At 38.7% G+C, this 14,945-nt stretch overlaps 1 protein-coding gene across 2 annotated transcripts in view; it reads right to left on the reverse strand.

Moving 5' to 3' along the window:
* The window catches only part of PIEZO2 (piezo type mechanosensitive ion channel component 2), a 297,287-nt gene that overhangs the window by 85,715 nt on the left and 196,627 nt on the right, over positions 1-14,945 (reverse strand). For both annotated transcript variants that reach the window (XM_027650978.1, XM_027650979.1), the window contains exons 9-13: positions 9,804-9,935; positions 8,720-8,758; positions 7,265-7,403; positions 6,795-6,934; positions 4,634-4,870 (exon numbers count right to left, since the gene is read on the reverse strand). In XM_027650978.1, coding sequence (XP_027506779.1) covers positions 4,634-4,870; positions 6,795-6,934; positions 7,265-7,403; positions 8,720-8,758; positions 9,804-9,935 — 687 coding nt within the window. The remainder of the gene's footprint in view (positions 1-4,633; positions 4,871-6,794; positions 6,935-7,264; positions 7,404-8,719; positions 8,759-9,803; positions 9,936-14,945) is intronic.

Raw genomic sequence — 14,945 nt, forward strand, 5'->3', positions numbered from 1 at the left:
ATCAAACTTTTTTATGTCTTTCAGTTACAGAAGACCCAGCCAACTTAATATATCTTACATTTGCAGCAGTTACAAGATTTAAAATAGCTCTTAATTCTTTTAAGAGCTTCGGGAGTTGATAATTCAGTAACAGTAGGATAACTCAGAAATATAAAAATCTCTTTAATGAAGAGTTCATTTATGTGTTTTGCAAAAAGCTAAACTCAACAGCTTGCAATACCAAGAGATGAAAATATTCAAAGAACAGCATGATGCCTATCTATCACACACTTGATTTTACGTTTCCTTTCTACAAAGTTTCCATTAATTTCCCTGCTGCAGAAGGAGACTCATTTCACTACTTAGCTAGAAGAATAAAAATATCAAATAGGAAGCATGTAAGAGCCAAGTATTTTGCACACAATAGAATGACAAGGCTAATGTAAAGAACGCTCCTGTTTTTCTTATAACATGGAAGTTCTCAATGGGGGAAAGGAGAGCTCCCAGGACAGCAACAGCTATTTTTATTGACACTGCAGCTAATGCTGAGCCACAGTAGCAGATTATCAGCCTGTGTGACTTGTCACAGCTTCTCCAGATAACTCCTGGAGCTCTGGCTTTTGCAACACAAACCTTTGATATTGTAAAAGATAGATTAGTTCTTCAGTGAAGAACAAGCTCTGTGTTCAAGCCACATTTACTCCCTGTTCTACTTGGCATTTCCAAAGCCATAGCTGGTTCTAAGAAAAGTCTTGAAGGGTTGCAGACCAAAGAAATGCTTTTAGTCACCTTTTACAAACACATTTTTTTCTAATTTTCAGACCAGGAAAAAAAGCACACAGTTTGCAGAAAGAATTATAGTACACTTCTTTCTATTCTTCACTCTACAGAACAGAGTATCCAATCTTCATTTAAATTCAATCCTTATTCAAAGGACTTTAAACTAGGAATTACAGGGGGGTACAGAGTTACTAGATCCCTTGAGAGGGAGTGACTGGATGAGGCTAGCAAAGAGTGCCTAGGGTGATGTGAACAAAAGGAAATACATAATCAACAAAACAGGGCTTATGCAGGGTCACCTCAAGTATTTGTATATAAGCAAGGCTATTACTTCGAGACACTGTTATGATCAAACCTTCCAGCTCCTTTCTCAGAAAACAGCATGCCAGGTGCCTCTCTGAAGTGCCTGCACACTAATGCATGCAGCATGGGAAGCAAACACAGGGAATTAGAGACCTCCGTGGAGGGCTGTGATCTTGTTGGGATGACAGAAACAGGGTGTGATGGCTTGAATAGCTGCAATAGAAAGTTACAGGCTCTTTAGGAAGCACAGGTCAGAAGGATGCAGAGGTGGAGTTGGGGTTTGCATGACAGCATAGCTGGAATGCTTAAACTCTGGGGATGGATGATGAACTAGGTAACCCAGGAGGAATGCAGAGAGACTGGCCGAGAATGCAAAGACATGGTTAGAAAAGCCAAGGCCGGAAACTGAGTCTGGTAAAGGATGTCAAAAGCTACAAGAGGAGCTTCTGTAAATACTCCAACAGAAAAAGGAAGGTTAGGGAAAATCTAGGCCCATTGCTGAATGGGGCAAGGGTTCTGGTGACACAGGGTGTGGAAAAAGCAGAGGTACCAAATGCTTTCTTTGCCTCAAGTCTTTGCTAGCAAGACTGGCCTTAAGGAATCTCAGGTCCTGGATACCATGGAGAAGTCTGAAGAAAGGAAGATGAATGCTTGGTGAAAGAGGATCAAATCAGGGAATATTTAAATAAAGTGAGCATACATAAGTCCATGGGTCCTGAGGGGATGTATCCACAAGTGCTGAGGGAGCTGACTGGTATCGCTGTAGAGGCTATTCTCAATAATCTTTGAGTAAATGTGGTGACTGGGGGAAGTGCTGAAAGAAAGCAAGTGTCACTCTCATCTTCAGGAAGGGGAAGATGGAGGATACAGCCTGGACAACCTCACCTCAATCCCTGGGAAGGTGACAGCAGTGAGATGCTGGAAAAGGCTTCCTAGAGAAGTTGTGGATGCTCCATCATTGGAAGTCTCTAAGGTCAGGCAGGATGTGGTTTTGAGCAACCTGATCTAGTGAAAAATGGCCCTGCCTATGACAGGATGATGGATTAAATGATCTTTAAAGGTCCCTGCTGACCCAAACCATTCTGTGTTTCTAAGGTGATGGAGCAGCTAATCCTGGAAAACATTTTCAGGTACATGAAGGACTAGAAAATCATCAGGAATAGTCAGAGTGGATCCACCATGGGGAAGTCATGCTTGACCAACCTCATAAAACTTCTATAATAAAATGACTTGATAAATGAGAGGAGAACAGTGGATACTGTCTACTTAGACTTCAGACAAGCTTTTGAAACTCTCTCTCATAAAATCCTCATAGAGAAGCTGATGAAGTATGGGCTGGATGAGCAGACAGTGAGGTGGACTGAAAACTGATTGAACAGTTCAGCTCAGAGGGTGGTGATTAGTGGCATAAAGTCTAGTTGGAGGTCAGTGATTAGCAATGTACCCCACAGGTCAATCCAGTCTTGTTCAACAACTTCGCTTATGAACCAGATAATGGGGCAGAGCGTACCCTCATAAAGTTTGCTGACAACACAAAACTAGGAGGAGTGGTTGATACACCATGTCATGGTTTGAGAGCCCCAAAATCCAATTCTCGAGTCCTAGCCCCCTTCTCAAGGTTGTGCTGCCATCCAGAGGGACCTCAACAGGCTGCAGAAAGGGGCCAACATGAACATCATGGCATTCAACAAGGGGAAGTCCAAAGTCCTACACCTGGGGAGGAAGAACTAGCACATGGAACATGTGGTGTTCAACCTGCTGTGGAGGTGTTTGGCAGAAAAAGGCTGGGGATCCTGGTGGATAACAAGTTGAACATGAGCCAGCAATGTGCCCTAACGGCAAAGAAGGGTAATGGTATCCTGGAATCCATGAGGAGTGTTGCCAGCAGGTCAAGGAAGGTGATCCTTCTTCTCTACTCAGCACTGGTGAGGCCACAATTCGAGTTCTGTGTCCTTTTCTGGATCCCCAGTAAAACAGAGGCAAGGCTGTACTGGAGAGAATCCAGTTGAATATGCCATGAAGATGAAGGGACAGGAGCATGTCTCCTATGAGGAAAGGCTGAAAGAGGTGATACTGATCACCCTGAAGAAGACAAAGCTCAAGGGGAATCTCATCTAATTTCTATAAATATCTGAATGGAGGTGGAAAGAGGTTGGAGCCAGACTTTTTAGTGGTTCCCAGTGATGGGACCAGAGGCAATGGGCACAAACTGAAACATGTTCCCTCTGAACAGGAGCAAACAGTTTTTTTCCTGTGAGGGAGACTGAGCACTGTCACAAGTTGCCCAGGGGTTTTTGTGGAGTCTCCATTCTTGGGGATATTCAAAAGCCATCTGGGCGTGGTCCTGGGCAATCAGGTCTAGATGGCACTGCTTAAGTAGGGGAGTTGGACCAGATGACCTCCAGAAGTCTCTTTTGGCCTTAGGTATTCTGTGATTCCGTGAAAGTTATGGAGTGCATTATATTCAGCCTAAAAAACCCCCCACTAGATATCTATTAGCTTTAAGGAAGCGGCCAAATCATCATACATACACAATAGTTTTCCTTCTTGACACCATCTGTTTTCAGACAAGATATTTGATGATATAGGTAATAAGAACCATTGTCAAAGGAGTTGACATATTAAGACAGTTAAACTCCACAGAGATTTACAAAGTCATTGAGAAAAACTGTAGAACTTCTCTTTAGCCCTCTTACTAAACTATCCCCATCTTTACAAGAGAAATAATATAGCACTCGTTACCTTTCAAATGCATTAAAGAGCCAGAAATGGTTATTCAAATGGTACTGCCAAGAAGGAAGATCATTTGCAAAATCACCTTAAATTGTAGTTAGGAGTCACAAGGGAATTGATTTGCTTAGTGCAAGGGGAGCTGTGCCAACTAGATGCACTCTCTGAGATGCCCCTTTAGGGTGCTCTAGGAAACAACCTCCTATTTGTGCTCAGTCCCTTCTCCAGAAGCAAACTTGCCAAACAAAATGCATTTTGTGTGCTCTCAAGACATCAAAGAAAAAAAATCTACCATGCCCTGAGGCCAGCAAACTCTCTTGGTTCTGACCTGAAATGGATTTCAATTCATGCTGATTCGGGTGTAAGGACAAATAATTAAAGCTCAGACACAGCTACGTGCTGCTGCTTGTGAGAAAACATTAAGGAGTGAGCAGTATTGGTAATTGCAGTGACACCACAGTTCCAGTTGCCGTCATAGTCAAAGACAGGTCTGACATCCCCAGGGTATTAATCTAGAAAATCAAATCATATCTAGCTTGGAATTCAGTTTATAAAACCAAACAAGTGAGGGATTTCCATCCACTAAGTAATCTGCGCACAATTATCATGAAAATCTAAAAGATGCCTGAAACATTTTCTCTCGTATTAGGTTAAGAAGCAAGAAGCAGTTTTCTGAACACTATTTTTTTAATGACTTACCCTTTATTTTAGAACTGCTATGGGAAGTGGTTACACTGAAAACTGTGGATTCACTCTTAAAGAAATGCCAAGAGATTCACATTTTTTATCACAATGTATTCTGTAATTTCATAAATAAATCGCAGCTGTTTGTAACACCTACCTTTGATGCCAGCTCCCCAGGTTCCTTTCTTTTTAAAAAACCGGATACTTGAGGAAGCTCATCATTCTTGAGCTCAATACTCCATATGTACTGTAATATTAGCAATAAATTTCCATAAAAAACCATGAATGGTGAACTGATCATGGCGTATTTCCTTCGGTCCCGAATCATCCACAATGTGCAAGACCAGATGAGTAACACAAAAGTCAACCAGCTGTGATACGTGATACTCCATGCCTTGTGGAAGGAGGAAAGAGAGGAAAAAAATGTCCACCAATGCACTCAGGGACAGCACAGATGCACACTGGCAATTACAGTTAATTTACACTTCTCAGCACATATTTTCATTGTTATCAGTATCTCACCCATATTAATGTTTGGGCACAAACCATATTCTTGTGAAACAGCAGCAAAGAATTCAGAGCAGGAATAACCAATATGTACTACATTCAAGGCCTTCGACAGATTTACAAAACTGCAGTAACTCCATGCTGTTCTAGCTTTTGTGGAATTAGTTTAAAATGGAAAGCTATGGTGTGCACCCACCTAACCTGAAGAACATTTAGTCTACAGTAACCATGGCAGATTACCTGAAATAAGTACAACTAAAAAATGTGTTCTATAGCTTTCAGAATTCAGTTACTGAAAACTTGAGGAAAGGATTTGGGTTTCAAGTGTTTTTAATCTACATTGTGTTATTGATTTATGACCAAATTCAGATGTATACATGCTGGTATAACTGTCAATAAGGAATTTTATATTCCTTTTCGATTTAAATAAAACATTATTAAACATTAAGAATATTTCTATCAGGTTAGCTCAGGTCCCTAGGAAATTATGTCTTTTAATTATGTCAATATGCTACTTCTCTGTCCTCATACAAGAAAATAGCTTACAATGAGCTGTCTTCAGCTATAGTATAAATGGATTTGCATCAGAGTACACTATAAACAAATTCATAATTTATTTTGGGTCATAGAGGAATATACAATGAAGAAAACAGCTAGCAGTGTCTCAATATTAAACTAAAAAAAAGCTCTTCAACTATACCTTCTCCTTTCATATTGAGAGAAATTAATTAAAAAGAAAATGCAGACCTGGTCTAGTAGAAGGTGTCACTGCCCAAGGCAGTGGGTTTAGAACTAGGTGATTTTTAAGATCCCTTTCAATACAAACCATCCTATAATCTAAGTATATAAGTTTAAAATACTAGGAAAGAAGTCACTCTGTCAGTATGAGAACAACTACTTGCTAATGTCTCAGAATGCATCAATCCAGATCCATATTTTGCACAGGGAGCCTGCCTTATTTAAAGGAGAAACATTTTTGCTAAAAGACAGCAAATAGAGTTTGAAACTTTATACAAACAAGAGGCAGTCAAGCTGATTTGTTTTACCATTCCTAATGCAAAATTGGGCCAAGAAGCTTTATGGTTAATTTCATCATAGTTGAAACTTTTCCAAAACAGTAAAAGCAAAGCTTGCATTGGGAATATATAGAGAGATCTAACCATTATGCAGAAAACTTGGTATAATGAAGCTTAAAGTATTTGCATCAAGGAGGCCTAAAAGCAAGCAGCAACATGAAAAAGAAAGAAGGGCCATAAGCAAAAAAAGAGGAAAATCTGGCTTGGCACGAAGTTGTATTTTTCTTGAGAACTTTTTGTGTCAGTACAAGAAACCAGGCTTTACAGATCTTTTCTTCTCAGAGAGTAATTGGATGCATACATCAACCTGAAATAGGAACTATATTTTTAAAATCTTCTATAACAGCATGAAATACTTCAATTTTGTAGGAAAATTTCTGAGTGGTGCAAACACATGACAAACCTGATTGTGCAGAAGGTTGAGAATCAACAGAAAACTGAGCACCCGTGGTTTTCTGACATTCAGACAGACAGCAAAGACTGGGCCTCCCAGTCCTGGATATGTGATATTTTAACCAGAATGCCACGTGTTGCCCTATTTATAGGTCTATAACAGGCCTGGGAATTATGCATTAATAACTTAAAATGGGCCCAAAATGATGTAGACACCACAGTGATATTTTCTAAACCGGCTGCAATGATTTACTGAAAACCAACGAGATTACTTTCAGAAAGGCACTGAGAAGACACATTTGTAAAAGGAATAGCATTATTCTTTTTGTTGCCAGTACTTACCATCATAGCTATCAGAGCACAAATGTAACTTTGTTTCATGATAAACTGGAACACAGAGACCAGGGCATGTAATTTAACATTTTCTTTTTCCTCCTGCGTAACTTCCTCTTCTTCTTCCTCCTCCACCTCTTCTTCCTTTTCTAAGTACAAAAAGAAATTGTTATTTGCAATCCATGCTGGTCTAAAGTTAGTATATGCATCCTCTCCTGGAATTATTTTGCTTGTAATCACTCTGATGGCTACTTCGAATCACTTGGTGTTGGTAGGCAAAGTATTCTGCATAGTATATGCCTGAAGTCCAGTTTACAAAATTGCCATACGGTCAGCCATCACTGTAAGCAACAGCAATTATTAAACTTTAAGAGGTCAAAGAGCTCACCAAAATGAAAAAAAATGCTAAAGGCAGTGAGTGGAGATACAGAATAAGAAAACAATATGGAACTAAGGACAATTCCTAGGCAATTCACTACCTGACATGTCATCTGAAGGCTCCCATTTGTACTGTGGTGTTGAGTACATGTCTGCTTTGGCCGGACCATTTTCTAATGGCAGTGCAGGGTGGATGGTGTGATAGTCAGTAGGGTTCCCGTTCACTGTTACCAGCAGCACCTGCCAGAACATCGAAGAGAGGCACTGCATTTAAGGTTGCTCTTAGAAGAATGTGACTCCTACTTCCGTGCTTTGCTACTGTTGGAGTGCCAATGTTAAAAGACGTTAGCAAGTTACTGCAGTTACTCCCAAAGAAATTGGTATGTTATAGTCATATGGCATGCAAAAGTGCATAACAGCTTCCAAAATTAATTGTGGTTATTAGCTTTTTATGCCATACCATTAGAATTAACCAAAAATTCATTCTCTTTCTTAGGCAAACAAATACATTGAGATGTTAAGACTTTAGTTCACATCCAATTATTTCCAGTAGTCATGAAAATAATGGTTATAAATTACTTTCAAATTTGAATTATTCCTGGAGAGATCTGTATTTGTTGCTGTTAATAAACCATTTGTGGTAATTGTTGTTATTGATGCCACATTTACGTCACTTGGTAGTACTAATTCAATAGTCTTTCATTGTTTTATTTTTTACTCCAATTTCAGCCCTTGTGCTTGTTTGAATAAGGGCTCCAGCAACCACAGTCATTAATATCTCTGATATTGGCAGAAATTCATGTGCAATGTGTTAGGGATGGTAACACACGTCAAAGACTTGACTTCTGCTCAGGCTGTGAAATAGGAGTGTATTTTGCCTTTAAAAACTATGCACGGGCATGTGTGGACTGTTTCAGAATAGTATTGGGCTTATGTTAGTTATATACAGAACCTACACCAACCACAGACTGGGGAGCACGTTTAGATTTGGTTATGGATGCTCCCAAAATTCATCTGCATCTCCATTCTTCTGTGTATGCTGAACAGAGAGGACATTTCTGCTTTTGGAGTTTGCTAGAGTCTATAGCAGTCAAGATATATGGATCATTTGATCTCTGTTCAAAGACTTGGATTTTCTGTAATCTGAACTCATATGTGTTGTCAGTCATGCTTTAAAGGCTTCAGCATTCCAACATGAATGAAATAAAGAAATACAGCAAAGAAACTAAATCAAGTTTAAAAACAGCTTGCATTAGAAAGCATATTTTCATATCTTATTTAAACCCAATGAAATAGCAAAGATCGTTTGCCAGTTGCTACTACTACAAGCAGTTTAATCTCAAGTGATCAATCAGTGGTTTCTCAGTGAAATTATTAAGAGAGCAAAGGACAATTATATTTAGAATAATCAAGGATATAGGGTAAATGGTAGACTAAGAAAAAGTATAGAAGTTTTATTAATATCACCTAAGGTTTTATCTGTATGTATCAGTGTAATCTGTATTTACACACATCAAGAAGAATTGCAAAATTACAAAGACTAGTAGTATACTAACATCCGATGGCTTGTATTCATCTTGGGTCATTGACAGAAGCTGCAAAAGCAATGCAAGGACAAATTATTAAAGAAGCACAGCTCAAGCATTAATAAGTCTAACTTTTTGAATACATGCATGCATATATGCTGACTTCCGCAGATTTGCACCAAGAAATTCAGAAAGAATTCTTAAAAAGCCAGCAGAATTGTATACTACCATACAATGGTATTGATTGTGCCACAGCATTAACACAATTTTACTGTATGTTCCTGTGAATTTTAAACCAAAACTGAGAATGTTGCATTGAAATTTTGGATACTAGGTCAAAGAATTAATCAGTATGACATTATACTGATTAACTGCTTTCTAATGTCTTTCTAATGATCCAATGCTTAAAAACTAAGTTTTTAAACAATCATTAGAATTACTACAGTTATAAAAATAGTTCCAATAAAATGTAGATACAAATATAAAATGTGATACTTCATCCAATTGCTAGCTCATTTACCATTACTACTATTATGGTAGAGTTCTTGGGGCTTGAGTATATGTGGCTGAACAGAATGTTCATACATCCCAAATTTGACAGTAGCTCAACAAATGAAATTTTGCACTGCAGCTGGTGCAGACAGATGGTAGAAAGCTCGACCTTTCCAGGAGATTTTACACAACTGCCTTAACTGCTTTGCTTTATATCTCCAACAAGGACACCAGTATGCAGCTGGCAGTCCTCACTTACCAATGACAGTGCTAATTAGTAGTTACAAAGCAGATCAGATCTTTACATCAGGTTTATCTCCCTGACAGACTTTCTAGCTGTTTTGCAGAGAGAAAGTGGCCCCATGCCAAAAGCCCAGCCCTAAACTTCTTAAATGCAGAAGCCAAAAACATATAACATGCTTTCATTTACTTCCTTACACTGGCTCCTGGTTTTGGTTTATTCACTTTTACAAAGTATATTCCTAGTGTGCCACACAACTTTGATATTGTATCTGATTTATACAATCACACGGGAAGATCTTACTTGCAACTTATATAATGGTGCTTCCCTTAATTTCAAAGTAACTGTGTAATGCAGAGACCCTTCCCCCTCCAGCCTTACTTTTCTCTCATCAGTTGTATAGTGGCTTGCATACCACAGACTGCGCCTTCTCTCCGCTGTCATTGGAATTGGACTGCAGGGTATTTCTTTGTCATCTTCCCTGCTAATAGATTTCTCTTCCTCAGGCATCTGCTAAATGACAACAAATGACAACACTAGCTATAGCTCTGTAAATGCAATCTTACCAGAGGAATTTAAATTTCCCCCCAGTTGACGCTCCCTCTCCAAAGTATGTCTTTGAAACATCTTTTAGTCACTAATACACCCAGTTTATGATAGATGACTCTTACTGAGATGACATTTTCAGAAACGATGACAGAGCTTTTCTATAACTGCTGGTTACATGACACCAGAATAACACAGAACTCCATATACGACCTTAACTTACTATATAGTCATACTACAAGCATACATAAATACATAAAATATAAAAACCCCCGTAAAATACAGATGTTTCATTTTCAAGACAGTGTATTGAAAGAAAATTCACTCTTTTCATCTGCCTATATATGTGAAAAACCAATTCTGTTTCAGTGAACAGAGGAACTGAAAAGTTTCAAACCCTTTGAGCATATATATCATCAAAGACTAACCTAACTCACCATACTTCAGTATGTAACAAAGTAGTCAGCTCTGATCATCCATCCAGGCTCATCTAGTCTTGCTTTGGAGTCAGCAAATACCTATCTATGTCTGCTCACATACAGAACAAAATAACTAGAAAAAGCCAATAAGGATTATTTAATTACCAAGAGTAGCCTGATTATTTTTTTATGCTAAAACAACTGGTTGAGTGGATGAAGGGAGAGCTGTGGATGTCAGCTACCTTGATTACTGCATCTTTGACTGTTGTTCCACAACATCTTTGCTGAAAAGCTGGTAAGATATGGACTACGAGATGGGTGGAGAACTAGCCAAACTGTCTTTCTCTAAGTAGGGTAATGGCTCAAAGACAAAAAGGTAATTGGTCATGAGTGGAGTTCCTCAGGGACTAGCACTAGGTCTGGTGCTATTCAGTATCTTCAAAACTATCTGGATGGAATTGCACCCACACAAAAGTTGTGAATGAGACTGAACTGGGAGGAGGTAGATGGGCCAGAAGGAAGAGTCACCATGCACAGATGGGACAATAAAAAATGCAAAGGGTTTAACAAAGATAAAGTCCTGCACCTGGGATAAACCCATGGAAGAGTAAAGGCTGTGGACAGACTGTGTGGGAAACAACTCTGTGGAATAGGCTCAGAGGGTGCTGGTGCATAGCAAGCTGAACATGAGCCAGCAGTGAACTCCAGCAGCAACAAAGGCAGACATGTGCTGGACTGCATCAGCAAGAGTACTGCCAGCAGATCAAGGGATGTGATTATTCCACTGTACCTGGCAAGTGTCAGGCCACACCTGCAATTCAGTTCTGGCATTCCCCAGTTCAAGAGAGACACAGAAAATCTGGAGAGGATCCAAGAGAAAATTGTCAAGATGATTAGAGAGTTGGAGAAGCCAAAGGATGCAGGAATTAGGGTTTTTTTCAGATGTATGGTACCGAAATTGTAGTTTTAGAGAAGACGGAGGTACTCTTCTCATGCAGAGACAAGGTTATAAGCCAAGAGGCTGAGGACATAATTTGCTTTAGGCAAATGCCTTCTGGATATAAAAAAAAATAAATATTTCACCATGAGAACAATGAATCACTGGCATTGGTAGCTTTTGCTGAAGACATCCAAGATTTGGCACTGGACAATCTAATCTGAGGCCCTGTTCTCACAAGAAGTTGCATCACATGATCTCCAAAAGTCCCTTTTAAAGTGGACTGTTCTGTGACTCTGTGATTGTCTCTGATCCATGTGGTCTACTTCTTAATATGTGATGGCAACTGTTATTACTAAGTTGAGGAGGACTGCAAATGTACTGGCCTTAAATCCATCTTAATTCCATGGCTCAACACAGGCATGAGGCCTCTTTAATAGACTTAGCATGGATGTTATTATAGCGCAGTGACCAAGCAGGAGAACTAGGTATGTGTACATAAACCATGCTAGGTTACAGCTCCTCTTCAAGCTCCTCCAGACCTCTTTCTGCACTGTGCATCCTGAGTGGCAGATATTTGGTGATAATTGTCCTCATTGCTTACACAAAATCATCTGATGCAACAGAAGAATAAATCAGGATGCTGAACAGAGGTCTGCAAAGCTCTGGCCATTCCAATCCTAACAGCGACGTCCTATTTTTTAAATCTTGACTTAAATAAACAATGGCTACAAATTTAGCTTCACTTCTCAGAGGAAATGGTAGAACATTTCACATACGATTGTATATTTATATTTGATTGTAGAAGGGCATTCCTAGCAAGGCTGTAAGATGAAATAAACTGATTCTGTGCTTATAAAATACTTGTCACTACCATTTGAAACTTGAACATAAATGTGAACCATAAAGAACTGCTTATCAAAGGCATTTAGTTTGGCACTAGGGTGACCAAAAAAATACAAAAGACCTAGGATGTACACAATTATTTTAGTAAGATATTTTTAGCCTAAGGGACTACAGGGAAGGGTGGGAAATCTTGTTTTCTCTTTCTCAGAAGAAGAAGAAAAATCAGAAAACACAGTAATAGTCATACAACTTGTGAGAGTCTTTTGACTTGTCTAATTTTTTCAATTCTTCCGTTACCTGAGCAACTCTCAAATACCCTTTAATTCAAACAACTGTAAAAATTCTACGAGAGGACTCTACATTCAATTGCTGTAACTGTACTATTACTCACTATTACTTACCACTCACAGGACAGAATGAATGCGCTCTATTCATATATTCAGTACTGGCAGTTACAACCACGAGCTGAAATCTCCAGAGGCAGATTGCCTCTTCTTACTGGCAGAGGTAGAATTTCACAAGCCTCTATGTTAGAACAAATCAGGATCCAAAAAAGCAAGCATAAGAAAAGCAAAACTTCCGCTGACTGCCACAGTCATTTTGCGTGACTGAAATCCATTCAGAATCCCACACAGAGACCATACACTGAAATCTCATATGTGACATACTTTCCCATTGTGGCACACACAGAGAAAACTTTCCTGAAACTCAAAATGTGAAGTGGGCATTGTCCCTGTTAAACTGTTCATCAGTTGCAGTGTTTAGAGACAGTCTCAAGAAGATCTGTTTCAAAGACACCTCCTGCTGCAGTTCAGGAGGAGTTTTATCAACAGGAGGACCACAAGATGCAACTCATACAAGAAGAAAAAACCATCAGGTTTACAAGTCTTACTCTGCTTTTAGAATCTGCCACACCAGTATTATATTTAGCTTAGATACATCTTTTTAGACTAAATAAATATTTCCTTATGCATATTCTATTGTACACATTTTGTTCAAAATAGGTTTTGTCCAAGAGATTATTTTGAACAAAATTTCTAAGATGATTGACTTTTCACTGTACATGACAGCAGTATATAGAGAACAACTGCTTTACACTAAACACCACATAGTATACTGTCTTTGCCATCCATTCAACTATAGGAAGGTAGCAGTTAGATCCTAAATACAGTGCAACTTTGGAATCACTGGGGGCTGCAAAGACAGCTAACATACTTAGTTCCATAATGAATCAAATGCACCACAAATTAACAAGTCAAAAAACATTTCGATGAAACCCAGAATACATTATTTCTGAATTTAAATAACTGAGAACAGAGTCTACCAGGGGAAAGTTTATAAGAGAAAGATTAATTCCTGATCTATAGCACCACTAAATGAAAACAAAACACATATAGACCAAAAAAAAAAAAAAAGTGCTGTAAGGAGGAAATGTGCAAAATATTGCACTACCTCCTGTGTATCAAAAGTAAGCATTAATGCATAGGTATCCTTTTCTTTACAACGTTCTCCTTTTTTAAGCCTCTATTTATCTTTGGGGAGAAGCATCATTTCCCTGGCATCTGAAGTTCCCATGGGAGTGCCAAGACTTTGTATTGCCTCTCATGTAGCTGTGGGTTTGGGAGGCATCAGCATTTCTTAAATTAATGTCTTTTAAAACTTACTTGTTCTAGCTCAGTTGCTTGGAAAGCATTTCTAATTTAACATGTTGGCAGTTCCCAGAGACTGACTTTAGTGTCTTATGAGAATATCTATCTCAGACACCACAAGTAGTTTAAAAAAAAAAGAAGTGTAGGCAAGATCACTACAGTTCCTTTCAAATCCCTGGAGAAACTTGCAGCATTCACTCTATACTGAGACAGAAAAGTCCACTTCCCTCAACTGAAAAAGCTCAGCAACTAACTTAGACCCAACACCGAACTTTAAGACGGTGAAAGCTGGACGAAAACAATGCAGGTACTGGAAATGAGTTCCCGGAGTTTCTGAGATCACACAGCTCCCACTAACTGCATTTCACATGTGGTTACTTCTCTGTGAATAGTTCTCATGATTTTACTACGCAGTTTCTGAGACGTGAAGTTTTAGTTACAGCCTCAGTGCTAAAATCATATTATTATCTGGAAATCTCAGTTTTCACTTAAGAAAGAAAGAAAATCAATTTCACAGATGCTGCAGCTGCAGAAAAAATAGGGAAAAAACCCTCTAAAAATAGCCAGGGCCAGAGGGTACTGGACCAGAATCTTGTGACTTTAGAAAAGACAGTATTAAGATTTCTGGAAACTTAAGACATAATTTTTTAATAACTCAAACTGACAGTTCTGGCATCATTTGCCTTTTGAAGACCTATGTAAACACCAAACATCAGACATCTCAATTCAGAGGAGATTTTGGTTGCCTTTTTATATGTTAAATGTTACATTATCCCTTATATGAAGAAAAACCCTTAACATAAGAAAACCTTCAAGACTTTTTACTTGTTACTATGAACTGCACTAATTCACAACTGCCGTGATTATCTTCACTGTGGTCTACAAGCACTGCTAAATCTAAACTGTCATCAAACCTCAGAGGATTGGGAGATTAAAATAAATAATGTCTAGGATCATTCTTTTTATACTTTCAGTTTCTAAGCTTTTAAGATACCTTTGGGTTCTTATATTCCCATTTTTCTCTGAAGCAGAAAGAATTAAAACTTCCTTTTTTTCTCCTTGTTCTCTTGCTTTTAAATGTAAGACGGGATTTTCACTCAGGCACACAGAACCAGGAAGAAAGGTT

Source organism: Corapipo altera, unplaced genomic scaffold, assembly GCF_003945725.1.
Source record: "Corapipo altera isolate COAL_440 unplaced genomic scaffold, ASM394572v1 24, whole genome shotgun sequence".
NCBI classification, from domain to species: Eukaryota; Metazoa; Chordata; class Aves; order Passeriformes; family Pipridae; genus Corapipo; species Corapipo altera.